We start from the raw sequence: 17771 nt of genomic DNA on the forward strand, positions 1-17771 counted from the left end.
ATAGACAGGTAGATCAATGGTACTGAATAGAGGACACGGACACAAACCCAAATAAATACAGTTTTCTCATACTAGACGAAGGTGCCAAAAAATATGCAATGGAGAAAAGATAGCCTCTTCAACAAATGGTGCTGGGAAAACTGGAAATCCATATGCAACACAATGAAACTATATCCCTCTCTCACCCTGCACAAAAATCAACTCACAATGGATCAAGGATCTTGAAATCAGACCAGAGACCCTGCATCTTATAGAAGAAAAAGTAGGTCCAAATCTTCAACTTGGTGGCGTAGGATCAGACTTCCTTAACAGGACTCCCATAGCACAAGAAATAAAAGCAAGAATCAATAACTGGGATAGATTCAAACTAAATAGCTTTCTCTCAGCAAAGGAAACTATCAGCAATGCGAAGAGAGAGCCTACAGAGTGGGAGAAAATCTCTGCCACTCATACTTCAGATAGAGCACTAATTTCCAGAATATATAAAGAACTCAAAAAACTCTACGCCAAGAATACAAATAACCCAATCAACAAATGGGCTAAGGATATCAACAGATGCTTCACAGAAGATCTACAAGCAATCAATAAACATATGAAAAAATGTTCACCATCTTTAGTAATAAGAGAAATGCAAATCAAAACTACCCTAAGATTCCATCTCACCCCAATTAGAATGGCGATTATCAAGAATACAAGCAACAACAGGTGTTGGAGAGGATGTGGGGAAAAAGGTACACTCGTACATTGCTGGTGGGGTTGCAAATTAGTACAGTCACTCTGGAAAACAGTGTGGAGATTCCTTAGAAAACTTGGAATGGACCCACCATTTGACCCAGTTATCCCACTCCTCGGCCTATACCCAAAGGACTTAAAATCAGCATACTACAGAGATACAGCTACATCAATGTTCATAGCTGCTCAATTCACAATAGCCAGACTGTGGAACCAACCTAGATGTCCTTCAAATGATGAATGGATAAAGGAACTGTGGTATATATATATAAAATGGAATATTATTCAGCTATAAAGAATAATAAGATTATGGTATTTGCAGACAAATGGATGAAACTGGAGAATATCATGCCAAGTGAGATAAGCCAATCTCAAAAATCCAAAAGATGAATGATCTCACTGATAAGTAGATGATGACACATAATGGAGGGTGGGAGGGGGGCAAGAATGGAGGAAGGAGGAACTGTATAGAGGGAAAAGAGGGGTGGGAGGTGTGGGGGGGAAGGAAAAAATAACAGAATGAATCTAACATTTAAAAAAAAAAAAAAAAAAAAAGGGACTGGGGATGTGACTCAGTGACAGAGCATCCCTGGGTTCAATCCCTAGTACTGTAAATATAAAAACAGACTGCCCTCCCCCACCAAAAAAAGGCTGCCATGAGATCCATATAATGATTGAATGACATCCACATGAAGAACTTAAGTAAAATATATGAATGAAATTTTCTGAGTTATCATATTATAATGCCCTAAAGCTAAACAAATGAGCTACAAAAATATCAATTTCCTGTGCAAGGCTCTGCATCTCTGTCTTAATTATCATCACCCTTCTAGTACTAAAAATTGTTGCTGAAGCAATCAACTGCCTTATTCACATAAGGTAAAAAATTTAAAAACTGAATGGGAATGTAACTCAGTGGTCGAGGCTTGCCTAGCATGCTGATGCTATGGGTTTGGTCCCCAGCACTAAAAATAAACAAACAAACAAATAATTTAAACAAATAGACGAACAGAAAAACCAAGCTTGAGGTGAGCCATTCATCACTCCTGAGTTACTGTGATTTAATCATAAGGTCATATTGGCATTATACAACAAGCTTTTTTTATGTTCTTCACAGTTCAGAAATATAATTTTTACAAGTCATACCCAATCATCTGGCAATTCCAACACACTTTCTTAAGTTCTGTTGGTTCCAACACAGGTAACCTTGGAAGCATTCAGTCAAAGCAAAAGTCTATTACTTTCTGCTGACTGAAAGCAAAAACATTCTTGTCTAGGATAACTCACCACACTTAATATGGTCTCCAGAAAGGACAAATAGGCTCCCAGACGAAATGGAACTAACTGCTGAAAAAAAAAGTGCTTTGATTTTGTTTTAATGATATTGGATAACTAGGAAAGGATACTGGTTCTGAGGACTCTTATTTCCAAAGACAAAAGACAAGTTTGTGGCAAAAATTCAGAAAACTGAAGCATCTTTTGATTACCAAGAAGCAATCTGACCTTTCAGATTTGAAAAAAATACAGACTGCCAGGCACAGTGGTGCATGCCTACTGAGGTACAGGTAGTACCTCAACTGCTTGAGAAATCGAGGCAGGTGGACTCCAAGTTTGAGGCCAGCCTGGCAACTTAGAGAGACCCAATCTCAAAATAAAAAAATGAAATGGGCTGGGAATATAGCTCAGTGACAGAACACCCTTGGGTTCAATCCCCAGTGCTTTTTAAAAAAAGGACAGATACCTAATGTGTACATAATGAGTAATTCCAAGTCTTAAATCTTATGAAGACCACATTCGAAATGTGAATTTTAGAAAATTATTTCTACTTTGGGAGCCTGAAAAATTTAAAGTCAAGCTGTAAAACATAAAGCTGTGAAACACCATTTGTTCATTTAATTTTTACATATAATCTGATGTCTTCCCACATTACTTTCAGTAATTACTTTCAGTAATCTAAAATCAAGACAATCTCACAACTTTCTTGCTACTTTATGCTCAGTAGACATCAAGTCATGTACTGATCTTTATCAAGACATTCACAATCTCAGGAATTAACCTTCCAAAGTATTGCTCCCAGGGCCTGTGATACAAAACAGGTAAAATAATAGGAAGTAGGAGATGATGCTGCCCCCAGGGTATTTTACGGAGTCAGCTGGTCCCAGGTTTGAGATCTAGTTGTACCACTTACCAGACATATAATCTTAGACAAATATCTTCTTTCTTTCATTCACCAAATATTTAGTGCACATCTATGTGTCAGTCACTGTTCTAGGTACTAGGAATAAAGCAGTGAACAAGACAAAGTATCTCCCCTCCTGGAGCTTGCTCTTTAGTTACCTTATGTCTATAAGCCAAGGTTTCTAACTCTCTAAAAAGATATAATCAACTTTATAGGGTGGTTATGAAGAATAAATAACAGACACAAATGTCTTATCTACAGCATTTTATGAATAAAGCAATTAGTTAAGAAAATGACACAATAAACACCAAATGTGATCCTAAATATAAACACATTATTTGTTTTTCATTTTATTAACAATACCATTTCCAAATGCATCTTCATATACAGATGCTCCTTAACTTATAACCACATTATAAGGTGAAAACACCATAAGATGAAAATGCAGGGAATATACCTAACCTTTCAAACATCATAGCTTAGGCCAGCCTGCCTCAAATGTGCTCAAAACATCACTGAATATCTCATGTAATTTATTGAATACTGTACTGAATATGAAAGTCAGGCTGGTTGCATGGGTATGTTTTCACACCATTGTAAAGTTGAAAAATCTTAAGTTGAACTGTTGGACCTCCTATATAGGTCAGATGTGAAGGACAGGGGAAGTACAAGAGACAAGAAATAAACAGAAAAGGCAGGGTAGCTACACAACCTTACCTTCTTTTCAACACCTCCCTCTTCTCTATGCGGTTGAATAGCTCTTGTTCTCTCTCCTTCTCTGTCATCTGTTCCAGACGGGCCCTGTCTTCCTCATCTCCCATGAGATCCTCTCCATAGCCATCATGGAACTCTTCATCTTCTGAGGAAGAATCTGAATCTGAACTAGAAGAGGAGCTATTGCTGTCAGAATCTGACACTTCACCTGCAACAGAGACCCAACACGTGATCACATGCTATGTTCCAGTGACTCCACAATGTTGACAAGCATTACCCTTTGGCTCTCCCAGGTAAAAAGGCAAAAGGCCACCTCAACTTCTTTGCGACCAGTCCATAGACTGCTCTTGGTAAATGCAAAGAGAGGTTAGAGAAATTAAGGCTGGAAAAAGAAACTTGCTTGTTCTTTTCCAATTCTTTTATGCCCTTTTTATTTTTTATTTTGAGACAGGATCTTGCTAAGTTGCAGAGGCTAGTCTTTTTTTGTTCTGGTACTGGTAATTGAACCCAAGGTGGCTTAACCACTGAGCAACATCCACAGTCCTTTATTAAATATTTTATTTAGAGGGGCTGGGGTTGTGGCTCAATGGTAGAGTACTTGCCTAGCATGTGTGAGGCACTGGCTTCGATTCTCAGCACCACATATAAATAAATGAATAAAGTAAAGATCTATCAACATCTGAAAAAATATTTTAAAAAATATTTTATTTAGAGACAGGGTCTCACTGAGTTTCTTAGCACTCCACTGTTGCTGAGGCTAGTTTTGAACTCGTGATCCTCCCCCCTAAGCCTCCTGAGCCGCTCATATTACAGGCATATGCTAACTTGCCTGGCTACTTTCTCTGTCTATACATATAAAATATTGTAGCTGTGTGAGGTGGCACAACTCAAAAATAACCATTTTTTGGGGAGAGGACTGGGCACTGAACTCAGGGGAACTTGGCCACTGAGCCACATCCCCAGCCCTATTTTGTATTTTTTAATTTAAAAACAGGGTCTAACTAAGTTGCTTAGCACCTCACTTTTGCTGAGGCTGGCACTGAACTTGTGATTCTCCTGCCTCAGCCTCCTGAGCAGCTGGGATCATTGGCGTGCACTACCGTGCCTGACTCTCAAAATTTTTTGAGACAGGGTTTCACTAAGTTGCTGAGACTGGTCTCCTGCCTTCTGAGATCACAGGCATGCACACTGTGCCCTGTGAAAAAAAGTTTCTTACATAACAAACCAGATAATTGTCAAATTCAGAATATTTATCATTGATGCAATTCCATTATCTAACATATAGCTAGTACTCAATTTTTACCAATTGTTTTAATACTGACCTTAATAGTCACTTTTTATACCAAGTAGGGTCCAATCTAGGATTACACATTGGTTGCCATGTCTCTAGAGTATCAATTAATCTGGACCATCTTTCTTCTTTTTTTTAATATTTTTTTTCAGTTGTCAATGGACCTTTATTTTATTATTTATATGCGGTGCTAAGAACTGAACCCAGTTCCTCACACATGCTAGGCAAGCGCTCTGCCACTGAGCTACAACCCCAGCCCTCAGACTTTCTTTATTAAAAAAAGAAAAAATTAATTATTATTTTTCAGGTGTTACTTGGGATAGAAGACAGGGCTTCATGCAGGTAGGCAAGAGCTCTACCACTGAGTTACATCCCCAGTCCTTTTTTTTTGTTTGTTTTATTTCAAGATAGGGTTTCACTCGGTTGCCCAGGCTGGTCTTAAACTTGTGGTCCTCCTGCCTCAGCCTCCTGAGTAGCCATGATTACAAGTGTACTCATCTATAATTAATGAGATGGAACCTTGTGATTTTGTCCAGACTGACCCAAACTCCTGAGCTTACGCAGAAGATTACTTGATCCCAGGATCCAATCTAGGGGTACACCATGTGTGGTTTGGACTAGATTTTGTCTTTCAAGCCTCTGAATTTTTGAAAAGTATAAGTCCACAAAATTGTCTAACAGAATTTTGTAAGGTAGTGATGAAAATATTCTCTGAACAGTAGCTAACACAGGTGGCTAATGAACAACTGAAATGTAGCTAGTGCAACTGAGAAACTAAATTTTAAATATTAATTCTAATAACAATAGTTATCAAAGGTCTTGGTTTGTTTTGCCAAGAAACAATTTACGTTATGAATTTTTGGCAAGAATACTCTGTAAATGATTGTGTCCTTTTAAAGATATCATATCAGAAAGCATCTAACATCCAGTCAGGCAAAGAGGCACACACCTGTAATCCCAGCAACTCTGGAGGCTATGAAAGAAGGATCACAAGTTTAATGCTAGCCTCAGCAATTTAGCAAGACCCTGTCTTCAAAATAAAAAATAAAAAGGGCTATGGATGTAGCTCAGAGGGTTCAAGCTCCTGGGTTCAAGCCCTACTACAAAAAAAAAAAAAAAAAAACAGAAGAAGAAGCATCTAGTATCTGTATCATTACTGGTAATGTTAATCTGTATTACTTGATTAAGGTGGTGTTTCCCAGATTTCCTCTCTATACAGGGACCTTCTTCCCTCTGCAGTTAGTATGTATAGGGAGATGTTTTTAGACTATATAAACATCTTGTTCCATATTATATCAACAATTACCATTATGGTTGAAAAATAATGGAGATTTCCCTAACCCTATAATTTCTTCAACATTTATTAGTGTCATTAAAAAAAAAAAAAAAAAAAAAAAGTTTTAAAGAGTCATAAACTAATTAGTCATTTCCTAATGACACTGGGTCTTGAAAGGACAAAACGTGGCATGTAAAGAGTCGATATATATTATTAATGAATATTAAGTTAAAACCAGCCATTTAATAAGAATTACGTTTAATTCAATTTGAGCCAACATTCACAGATATGGGCTTTAAACCAAGTTAGGACAATATTCAGGGTCATTTGCCAAGTGAACTTTACTTTTTCAAGAAAACTTAAAGTTTATTATTCTGGAACAAGTTCAATGGTTAAACTAGCGTTATTGAAAAGTTCTGGAATTTGGTTTATGGAAAGAATATTTCTTCTAAATTTTCCATCTGATTCAAGGATTTACCTCCATGGACAAGAAAAAGACACTCAGGAAAAAGTGAGTGGAGACTAATGCAGGAACTCCTACTCCTCCTGGGCTCCTTGGTTGGGTTCCCAGGTTCTCAACCACTGCTCTGGAAATGCATGATTTTTCTTGCTTTTCTTCAGATTCTCAAAGGATCCATGACCACTGAAAAAGCTAAGGACTACTGTCCTAAAGGCGGAGATCAAGCTGTAATGTGGGCTCTTTTCTTCCCTACTTCTGCCTCTGTCTCTCCAACCTGAGAAGACTAGGAATTCACAGCCCCAGGTCTGGGTACTTGGCTCACCTTCCTCAGGAGCTGAGCTCTCAGCAGAACTGTCTTTGTCTGAACTGCCTGAGGAGGCAGTTTTGTTGGCTTGTTTCTTCATGGTTCCTTTCTTCTCTATTTTTCGGGCTTTTCCTTTCTTCTTATTTTTATTACTCCCAAATGTCCACTACAAGGAGAAAAGAAAAAAAGGAAAACTGAAATAGGAACTTTGCTGAAAAAAAAAAAAAAAAAAAAAAAAAAGAAAGCAGAAAGATTCAGGAGTTAAGACTCTCTGACTTTCAACAAAATGATTCCAAGAATCTCTACCACTTTGAATCCACCCCAAAATATATATTTACATGAAGAAAGATACACTTTTAAATCAGTTGGTCACCTAGTTGGCCTCCATGCTGTCACTGTGTTGTATTCTGCAGCCTACAGTCTCTGTATGTCTCAGCAAAGGTCATCTGATATGAGCAGCAAAGAAGGATGGGGAGGTTTCAGAAGAGGAAACACAACAACTTCCCCGTACAACCAAAGAAAGGGGAAGGATATTAGTTCACCTTTACCGGTGATGGTCTTCAAGTCATTTCAGCAAGAACTGGATTGCAAGGCATGACAAATATGAGAGACTTGTGAAATTGGTTGGGATATAACTGTTGAAAGTAAGAGGATGATTTTTCTCCTCTGTAGGATTACAAGTACTCCTCAAATATTGACTGAATTGTAAATTACATTGGATGGTATCAGACAAAAAATATGACAGGTAGCCCAAGAGCTATCAGGAGATCAGTTCCATCTAGCTTTCACTACAGGACCGCAGGAATATGCACTGCCTCTTTTTAACACTTCAAACAATCATTAGCCAGTATGGATGAAATTAATAAACAACGGCTATTTACAACAGAAGATAATGGGAAAGCAAACAAAACTCCCTCCTCTGATGAATAGGATAAGCAGCTTGTCACTTGGAGACTGAAAGTCACCCCCCTTTATTGCTTTCTGGGAGTGGCTGATTTAACTGCAGAGATGAAGGGGATGTGTATTAATAGTGTGAGGAATGGGGACTCAATACTCCCTTTGAAGTGAAACTGGTTTTTAAGTCAGGTTTAGAATGGGTTCTCCTTCATGGGCCAACATTCAGTATTACAAGGTCTCTAAGAAGCTGTATACAATAAAACAAGGTCTAGTCAAAGTGGAGAATGCTTGTTATGTTCTCAAAGTCCACAGTTCAGAGATTCCAAAGCACATGCTGACAGATGTCCACTCAGTTAAAACAGAAATGAGTGATCAGGAAGAGCACATTTCCTAGAACAACATCATTGGCTATTATCTGAAGAGAGACCAGTTTGTAAGACAGTTACTCAGCAATTCATTTGAATTTATTGTGGCATTGGCACAGAAACTTTTTTTGCGGAGCTGGGGATTAAACCCAGGGCCTTGTGCTTCCAACTGAGCTATCTCCCCAGCCCACTAGAAACTTTTTTATTTATACTTTTCTTAAATTGTATACAAGCTGTACACAAAATCATCAAACGAATCAATTCTTGTTATTCATGGAAGTGTACATACAAGTGTTTGTATGTATGCCTATTTGAGGGTTTTGCTAGTTAACCTTTATCACTGATCTGTATTATGTGAACATGATTCAGACTGCGCTTTCTCCCATACCATACTTAATTTACTTTGTATGAATTTTGGAGTGATAATTTAAAAAAATTTTTTTTTTTAAGTTGTAGGTGAACACAATACCTTTATTTACTTATTTTTATGTGGTGCTGAGGATCAAACCCAGTGCCTCACACATGCCAGGCAAGCACTCTACCACTGAGCCACAACTCTAGCCCATGGAGTGATAATTTTTAACGAAAGCAATTTAAATTGGTGATTTTGTTAAACTTTTTTGATTAAACTTCAGACCTGAGCTTCCTACCTAAATTTCTTGGCAATGTATTCCACACCTCCAGAATTGGCTTAATCCATAGAACAAACTATTGAAAATTAATAAACTATCAACACCTGTAATCCCAGCAGCTCTGGAGGCTGAGGCAACAAGATCACAATTTCAAAGTCAGCCTCAACAACTTAGTAAGGCCCTAAGCAACTCAGTGAGACCCTGTCTCAAAATAAAAAATAAAAAGGGCTGGGATGTAACTCAGTGGTTAAGTTCTGATGGGGAATTGGAACTAACATTTTAATGTTTTCACTGATAAATTTGAGTTGAATTATATACTTGTACATAACTGAAAAGCTTTCATTATTGATTATTTAGAAGGATTTTTCCTCCCTTACCATTATATTAGACATACTTGAAGGTTTTCCTATTCTAGCATCTATCAGAAATGAATTACAATGAAATTTTGAAATACTAAATGAATCCAAACCTTTATAGTTGTCCTGTAGTACTGATAAAGTTGCCAAAAGAAAATGTATCATGCACAGTTCAGCAATAAGACAACTGGCCATACAGTTGAGAGTAACAACAGAGCAAGCACGGTGGTGTACACCTGTAATCCCATCAGCTCTATAGGCTGAGAAAGGAGGACCTCAAATTCAAAGCCAGCCTGTTTGTAAGAACTGATTCTTGAACAATGTAATTTTTCAAAGAATACTATCTAAAGGAAAATAAAACACAGATATACCTGATAGGTTAAGTTTGTTGTGGTGTGGGCGGTTGTCTCCCTGCACTAAGACATACTGCTAAATTATAATTAATCCTATTATATATTTGTCACTTCTACCACTTGAATTTAAATTTATAATGTTAAAAGTAAAATAACAGTAATCAGTGAGTATTTTACAAATGTTTAAAACAAGTCTTTTGAGTGAAATATTAAAATTTCGTTTCTTTCTTCTTCTTCTTTTTTTTTTTTTTTTAAAGGAACACCCTTAAAAGCTTGTTTAAAACTTTATAACAACTAGCTTGGAATTTCTTACTAATAGAAAATTTAAATAAAACATAAAATCTAATTAATTAACTTTCTATTGCAACAGAAAAATAAGTATACTAACTTTATGACAAGTCAACCAATTTAACCAAGTGAGAGAAAATAGCTTCTCATGTTTTCTGTGGCGGAGATGGCAGGAACTGCTAAGGGCTGGTATATCAGGACTTCAGTACATAGAGAATGGTTTAGTGTTGAGGTGGGTCTCAGGAAGGCAGGGAAAAAAGCTTGTGCCTAGGAGAAAACTGCACAATGCACTGAGAAAGGATAAGAGTCACTTTTAGGCATAGATAGCAGTACCAGCAATAACTCCAAGAAGGCAGAAGATAAAGTAGATCATTAAGCATACGTGTGTATATCTTTTTTTTTTTTAAATATATATGTGCTAGTTTAAAAAAATATTTTAGTTGTTGATGAACCTTTATTTTATTCATTTTTTTATGTGGTGCTGAGAATTGAACCCAGTGCCTCACAATATGAGGTAAGGGCTCTAGCACTGAGCTACAACCCAAGCCCATGTGTGTATATCTTACTTAAAAATGTGGGGCTAAGGATGTAGCTTAGTACATCCTTAGCTTAGTAGAGCTCTTGCCTAGCATGTGCTAGGCTCTGGATTCACTTCCCAGTACTACAAAAAATTAAAATAAAAATCTGGGTATATTACACAATGTTTAAACTGGGTCAGAAACAGGAAACCTCTACACATAAGGAACCTTCAATTTGTATCACTGAAGTAAGAGGCAGGCAACTACAGTTAACCACTCCTGGACCATCTTGATCAAGCATTTTAAGTAAAAGGTTGGAAGTCTGTATAATCATTTAAATTTCACAAACACTATTTAGTTACTATTAAACTGTATCTCCTTTGATATTTTATTTATTTTTTATTTTTGGTACTAGGGATTGAACCCAGGGATGCTTTACCACTGAGCTACATCCTTCCTCAGTCTTTAATTTTTTATTTTATTTATTTTAAAATATATTTTTACTTGTGGATGGACACAATAACTTTGTTTATATATTTTTTTGTGGTGCTAAGGATCCAACTCAGCACCTCACATGTGCTATGCAAGTGCTCTACCATTGAACTATAATCCCAGTCCCTAATTTTTTATTTTGAGACAGGGTTTTGCTAAGTTGCTGGTCTTACACTTGGGCTCCTCCTGCATCAGCCTCCCTAGTAGCTGGGATTATATATGTGCACCGCCATGCCCAGTACTTCTTTGATATTTTGACTTATTTATTTACAATAATTTTTGGTGAAAAATACTTTAATATTTTAAAAAAGCAGTCTTTCCTCCTACTATAATAGGATGATAAATTAACTTCCCATTTCATAATAGCCAAGATCAGAAGTAAATTTATTTTGAACCTTTTCTTGGAGTGGGGAGAGGTAGGCATAGGAGTTATTCTTAAGAACCACAGTCTGGCCAAGTGTCATGGCACATGCCTGTAATACCAATGACTCTGGAGGCTGAGGCAGCATTGCAAGTTCAAGCCTGCACAACTTAGAGAGACCCTGTCACAAAATAAAAATTTAAAAGTCCTGGGGGCTGAATGCAGCGCACAGGTCTGTAATCCTAGCAACTCAGGAGGTTAAGGCAAGAGGATTGCAAGTTCGAAGACAGCTTAGCAACTTAGTGAGGTTCTAAGCAACTTAGCGGAGACCCTGTCTCAAAATAAAAAAATAAAAAGGGATGGGGATGTGGTTCAGTGGTAAAGCACCTCTGGGTTTAAATTCCTGGTACCCCCCCCCCCCAAAAAAAAAAAGAATAATAATAAGGATATAGAAGTAAAGTGCCCCTGGATTCAATTACTTGTATCAAAACAAACAAGTAAAAAACCCCACAGTCTCTTAAAATATTGTGAAAAGGGTGTTATTTTAATCTATTGATTCTAATTTTAATTTAGTTATTTTAATTGTTATGCTCATAATACAGATATTACTAGAATTAATAATGTATAAGATATCTTTGACACTGGTTCTTTTTACAAGAAATAGCACAATCATACACATAATACTCAGTATTTGTTTCTTGGTTATAAAAATGGCCATGACCCACCTTTTCCAAACAGAGTATGGAACTTCTACCCAATAGGAATATGAAGAGGTTGAGAGCAAAAGGTTGAGCTATCAGGGTCACATGTGTGTCAGAGTGGCTAGGTCTATTTTTGTCTACAGGTTTGGGTTTCTCATATGCAATACAGCCAAACTCTGTGGAGTCCCTAGGGGGTAAAAAAAAAAAAAAAAAAAAGTGTTTATGAGAGCAAAAACGACCTAAATGTGAAGTTACACAAGTAAATCCAATTTAGGAGGTGCTAGGAAGCCACCTGGCTTCCTTATCCTTCTATTCTCTGTCTGCTGTAATATGCCACAGCCTGATCTTAGCAACTGTCACTCATTTGTAGTCTACAATGTTTATCCCTTGCAGGGGAGGGAGAAAAAGCAAGGATTAAAAATAGAAGAAAAAAAAAAAATGCTGTCATTTAAAAGGAGCTTTCCTGGCTAATCCTGAATGTGATGTGAGAAGAGTATTTTTTTTTCTTCTTACAGCAATTTTTGAAAGTAAGATGACAAAGCTGTCTTACCTCACATGAAGCTGACTTGGGGTTGGGAGGGAGGTGAATCAAACCAAATGCAGACAATCAATACCTCAACTGTGGCAATGTTTCAGGGGAATTATACTGTAGATGACTTTACTTTTAAAAATAGAATTTTAGTCAGGTGTGGCAGCACACATCTATAGCCCCACCTACTCTGGAGACTAAAGCAGGAGGATCATTTGAGCTCAGGAGTTTGAAGATAGCCTAGGCAACACAGCAAAACCCCATTTTAAAATAATATTTTTTTTTTTTTTTTTTTTTTTTCAATTTCTGAGGCTGGGGATGGAGTCAGTGGTAGAGTGCTTGCCTACCATGTGCAAGGACTTAGGTTCTATGCCTAGCACTGCAAAAGGAAAAAGGAAAACAACAACAACAACAAAGAAAACTTTTTAAAATCTGTATTTTTACCACCCCAAGACAAATAATTGCTTGCAATGTGGAGATGAGTCTTATTATTATTCTTTTTTTTTTTTTTTTTTTTTTTTTTGTGGTACTGGGGATCGAACTCAGGGCCTTGTGCTTGCAAGGCAAGCACTCTAGCAGCTGAGCTATCTCCCCAGCCCTTATTATTATTCTTATATAATTCCAAGAAAGAGACTCAAATGGGTCCCAATAATCATCCTTAGTTTTTTTTCCTACTTGGAGAATAAATCACGGTTGTAATATTTTACATTTACTTTTGTAAACCAGAAATTCCTGAATTATTTTTGGTCTAATCACAAATTTTAAATACTTGCCCAATACCTCTTCTTCTAAGAGCACAGAGTCTTGCAAAAGTCTTATTCTCATGACTCTAAGACAGCGGGAATATGATTTCTTTCATTGCCAGAGTATGGTAGTAAATGGAATCTAAAGAGTAAAAAACAGAATTAAAAGAATGCTCATGTGCTCTCTCCAACTAGGAGGGAGCAGAGGAAATGACAGAGCATTTTTAAATCTGTGGGCTGTACCAATAGGCAACTCTGTTGTAACCTTAAAAGCTGAGAATGAGGGCTGGGGTCATAGCTCAGTGATGGAGCACCTGCCTAGCATGCATGAGGCCCTGGGTTAGATTCTCAGCACCACATATAAATAATTCAAATAAAGGTTCACTGACAACTAAAAAGAAAATTAACAAATTTTTTAAAAAGTGAGAATGAGAATAGAGTGCCACACTGGTCTGCATCTGAATTCCAGGTATGGAGGTCAGAGCATCCCCTAAAGAGTTGTTCAAAAAACACTGGGGCCAGGCATGGTGGCACATGCCTGTAATCCCAGCAGCTCCAGAAGCTGAGGCAGGAGGATTTCCAGTTCAAAGCCAGCCTCAGCAATGGCAAGGCACTAAGCAACTCAATGAGATGATCTCTAAATAAAATACAAAATAGGGCTGAGGGTGTGGCTCAGTGGTTGAGTGCCCCTGATTTCAATCCCGGGTACCAAAACAAACAAACCCACCTGGGAAAGGGTATTAGACACATTGACATTCTGCTTTCCTAAGCATAAATGTATGCAAGCTTCACACAACACCAGACAAGTATTATGTAAATAAGAAGTAAGGAAAACATAAAATAGAACCTGGAAGATGTTTTGGTATCTAATAAACAAACAGATTAGCTATTTGATCCTCTTTAATGTAACAGATATTCTAATGGACAGTAACTATCTAATGATACAGGAAGGTATGTGCTACAAAACTCTGTCATCCTGAGTGTATGGGGATATTACAAAGTAGTCCCTATTCTGGGAAGTTGTTGTCTTTCCTGGTGCTCAGATAAAAGATGGGATGGAACATGGGATAAAAGTGTTGCCTTTGGGGTTAGGGGATGGGAATAAGAAAGAATGAATTGGACATAACTTTCCTGTGTTCATATATGAAATATACCACCAGTGAAACTCCACATTATTAGAAACATAAAAATGTGATCCTAACTAGAATAAGTTAAAATCCATGTGTGCATAATTTGTCAAAATGCACTCAAATGTAATTTATATCTAAAAAGAATAAAAACAAAACAAAGTGGTTGCCTTTGGACTTGGGTGGCATTGAGATCCTGAGTACAATGAGCATCCTAGAAGCAGAAAATCAAATACTTCAAGATTTATCTCTAATGGGTGAGGAATATCCATATTCCTATGTTTTAGAAGAGTAGAAATCATTTCTACCCAGTTACTCTGAATTGAATTTATAAGTGAAATGAGCCAGGTGCAGTGTCACACACCTGTAAACCCAGCTACTTAGGAGGCTGATGCAGGAGGATCACAATTTCAAGGCCATCCTCAGTAACTTAGCAAGGGCCTAAGCAACTTAAAGAGACCCTGACTCAAATTTAAAAAAAAAAAAAAAAATAATAATAATAAAAAAAATTAAAAAAGGGTTGGAGATGTGGCTCAGTGGTAGAGTGCCCTGGGTTAAATCCCCAGGAACAAAAAAAAACAAAACAAAACAAAAAAACACAAAAAACAAACAAACAAAAAATCACCCAAAAAACAAACAAAAAAAAACCCAGAAAAGATAACAAAGAAATGTAAAATATAATTAATATTATATTCCCCTTGAGAATGTGTCAGAATTTGTTGTAAACAAATTTGAGCAAATGGTCCATGAAAATCACTTCATTATTTCAAATTCTTTCGTTGAGATTTTAACTGTGTCTAGATAAATAAGATGCTACTGTACAGTTGTCTACCTCACCAAAAGTCTAAAAGTACTGTATAAAATAAGGCTTATGAGCAATTCAAATAGCTATCACTAAGTTCAAGTACTGAAGCAATACATTCCAATCTAAATTCTACCAGGTCCTCTTGTTTTCCTGACCCCAGAGCAGATCACATGCAAGAAGTCGGAAGTAGGGCAGGTTACCAGGATATGAGCACTTCTTACCTACAGTACTGGAGAAAGAAAAGCTATAAAAAGCAGTACCACACAGCTTGATATTTTGGAAGGCATTCTTTCCCAGTACAAGAACTGCCATTCGGCCCGGTATGGTGGCGCACACCTGTAATCCCAGCAGCTCAGGAGGCTGAGGCAGGAAGATTGCAAGTTCGAGGCCAACCTCAGCAACTTAGTGAGGCCCTGTCTCAAAATAAAAAGTAAAAAGGGCTGGGGATGTGACTCAGTGGAAAAATATAACTGGGCTCAATCCCCAGTATGAACAACAAAAAATAAAACTGCCATTCATAGTTGTTTTAAATTTCAACCAGAAAAGCTACTATATAAAATCAAAAAAATTTCAAATATAGCATCTCACATTTTAAACTTTCAAGAGTTTAGTTTTAGTATTGGAATTCATCTATGTGGAAAATCTTGTTCTAGAGGTATATATAATATGAAAAGTTTACTAAACCAATGTACAAACAGGAAAACATTAGCAAAGCAGTGAAGGTCTTTTTTCTTTTCTTTTGTACTTGGGATCAAACCCAGGGCCACTCTATTTTTATTTTGAGACAAGGTCTTGCTAAATTGCTCAGGCTGACCTGGAACTTGGCCATCTCCTGCCTCAGTCAGCCGAGTTGCTGGGATTACATGTGTGCCACTGGGCACCTGGCTGAAGAGTAAAGATCTTGAATGCAAGCACGTGGTTAAGTATGAATTATCTCTTATGTATCACACTCTTTGATATCAAGTCAACTTCCTGGAAAAGTTTTTTCTAAATAAATTTACAAGTAAAAGCTGTATCTTTCTCAGAGTGTTCTATTAATCTTTTCCTATTAATAAATACACTTGAGTCAGCAAGAGATTACAGAGTGTGAATAGCTGCAAAAGTAAATCAAACTGGGAGAGCCTGAAAGACCAGATGAGATATGAGAAAGAGAAGGAAGAAGCTTCAGAAAGAAAGAAAGTAGAAAAAAATGAAATACAGGAATAGCAAGAAGAAATCCAGTCTTCGAAGAGGCAAGTAGAGGTACAAACAGCGAAGGTTGGGAGATGTTCTAGGGAAGAACAAACAGGTGTGACAAATGATGAACTATAGGGCTGGGCCAAATCCTTTTTTTTTTCAAAATTATTGAAAACAAGACTAAATATGAAGCTTTTAAAATAATCCTTACATAGACAGAGGGTATTAGATAACAGTTTCTTTGACTAATGTAGTTATATTCCATTCTCAACAACAAAAGTTTTTTTTATTGTTAGTTTTTGTTTTTTGGGTTTGTTTTTTGTTTTTTTTTTAATCCAAAGTGCTGTTTACTCATAACAAGGGGAAATTTAGGTTTCCTTCTTATCTAGCTGGCAGCTATCCATTTCTATATGCTCCAGCTCCTCTTTATAACCTTCCGCAACAGAGGTGTGTACTTCACATTTTCCCAGGCTTGGTTCACATAGACTCTATTATTACAAAAAGAGCCTTGCTTACTTTTAAATATGCCTCAAGAATCACTAAGAATAACTGATTTACCAAAAATAATACACAAGCATATTCTCTGTCACTAATCTTTGGGGGTTTTGCCCAACCCTGCAAAGACCCTATACATGAAACATCTACTTATTCTCTCATTAACTGGACTTAATACTTAATGACTATTGCAGTACACACCTTTTTCTATATAGGAAATTTTCTTAGCTTCTCTGTTTTCCCTCCTCCCATCAGTTAGCTTGCTGTTATCTTATTCTAAAATTTCTCCACGTAACACACTAACCCATTAACTTCTTTTTAAACTATTTTGTTTTAGTTGTAGGTGGACACAATAACTTTATTTTTATGCTGAGGATGGAACTCAGGGCCTCACACATGCTAGATAAGCACTCTACCACTAAGTCACAACCCCAGCACCCCCATTAACTTTATTATTTTTATTTTTAGTTGTAGATAGACACAATGCCTTTATTTTATGTATTTATTTATTTTTTATGTGGTGCTGAGGATTGAATCCAGTGCCTTACACATGCAAGGCAAGCACCTCTACCACTGAGCTACAATCGCAGCCCCATTAACTTTTTAACTAGTTGTTCTTGGCCAATTTTCTGTCCTAGCAAATCTGAGGGGGCCAACACAATTCTTTATATCTATAGACACAGCTCACTGATGTAAAAACTAAAGATGGCATACTTTTAAAAACTCCAGAATAGCTTCTGGCACAAGCAGGCTCCATCTGACTGAGGATGGTCACTTTAACAACCAAATTTTTAAAATAATTTACAGGTAATAAAGATAAAAAAACCAAAGCAGAACGAGACAACAGAGTACACTAACTTCAGTATGTATTTTTCCCCCACAGACAGATATCTGAATATTCATTATGAAAGAGGAAAAAAGGCAAGAGCTGATACCTCAAATTTCATATCCTAAAGATCTCTCAGAAGTCCCCCACC

General features: G+C 36.9%; 1 protein-coding gene and 1 pseudogene across 2 annotated transcripts in view; one reads left to right on the forward strand and one right to left on the reverse strand.

The window, feature by feature from the left end:
• The window catches only part of Rtf1 (RTF1 homolog, Paf1/RNA polymerase II complex component), a 63838-nt gene that overhangs the window by 25088 nt on the left and 20979 nt on the right, over positions 1-17771 (reverse strand). The window contains exons 2-4 of one of the 2 annotated variants that reach the window (XM_047541902.1): positions 11944-12106; positions 6975-7122; positions 3629-3833 (exon numbers count right to left, since the gene is read on the reverse strand). In XM_047541902.1, the coding sequence (XP_047397858.1) occupies positions 3629-3833; positions 6975-7122; positions 11944-12106 (516 nt within the window). The remainder of the gene's footprint in view (positions 1-3628; positions 3834-6974; positions 7123-11943; positions 12107-17771) is intronic. The other variant, XM_047541901.1, reaches the window with a different exon arrangement.
• LOC124977952 (translin-associated protein X-like) lies at positions 7408-8247 on the forward strand (annotated as a pseudogene).

The sequence above is a fragment of the Sciurus carolinensis genome, chromosome 2 (genome assembly GCF_902686445.1).
Source record: "Sciurus carolinensis chromosome 2, mSciCar1.2, whole genome shotgun sequence".
NCBI classification, from domain to species: domain Eukaryota; kingdom Metazoa; phylum Chordata; class Mammalia; order Rodentia; family Sciuridae; genus Sciurus; species Sciurus carolinensis.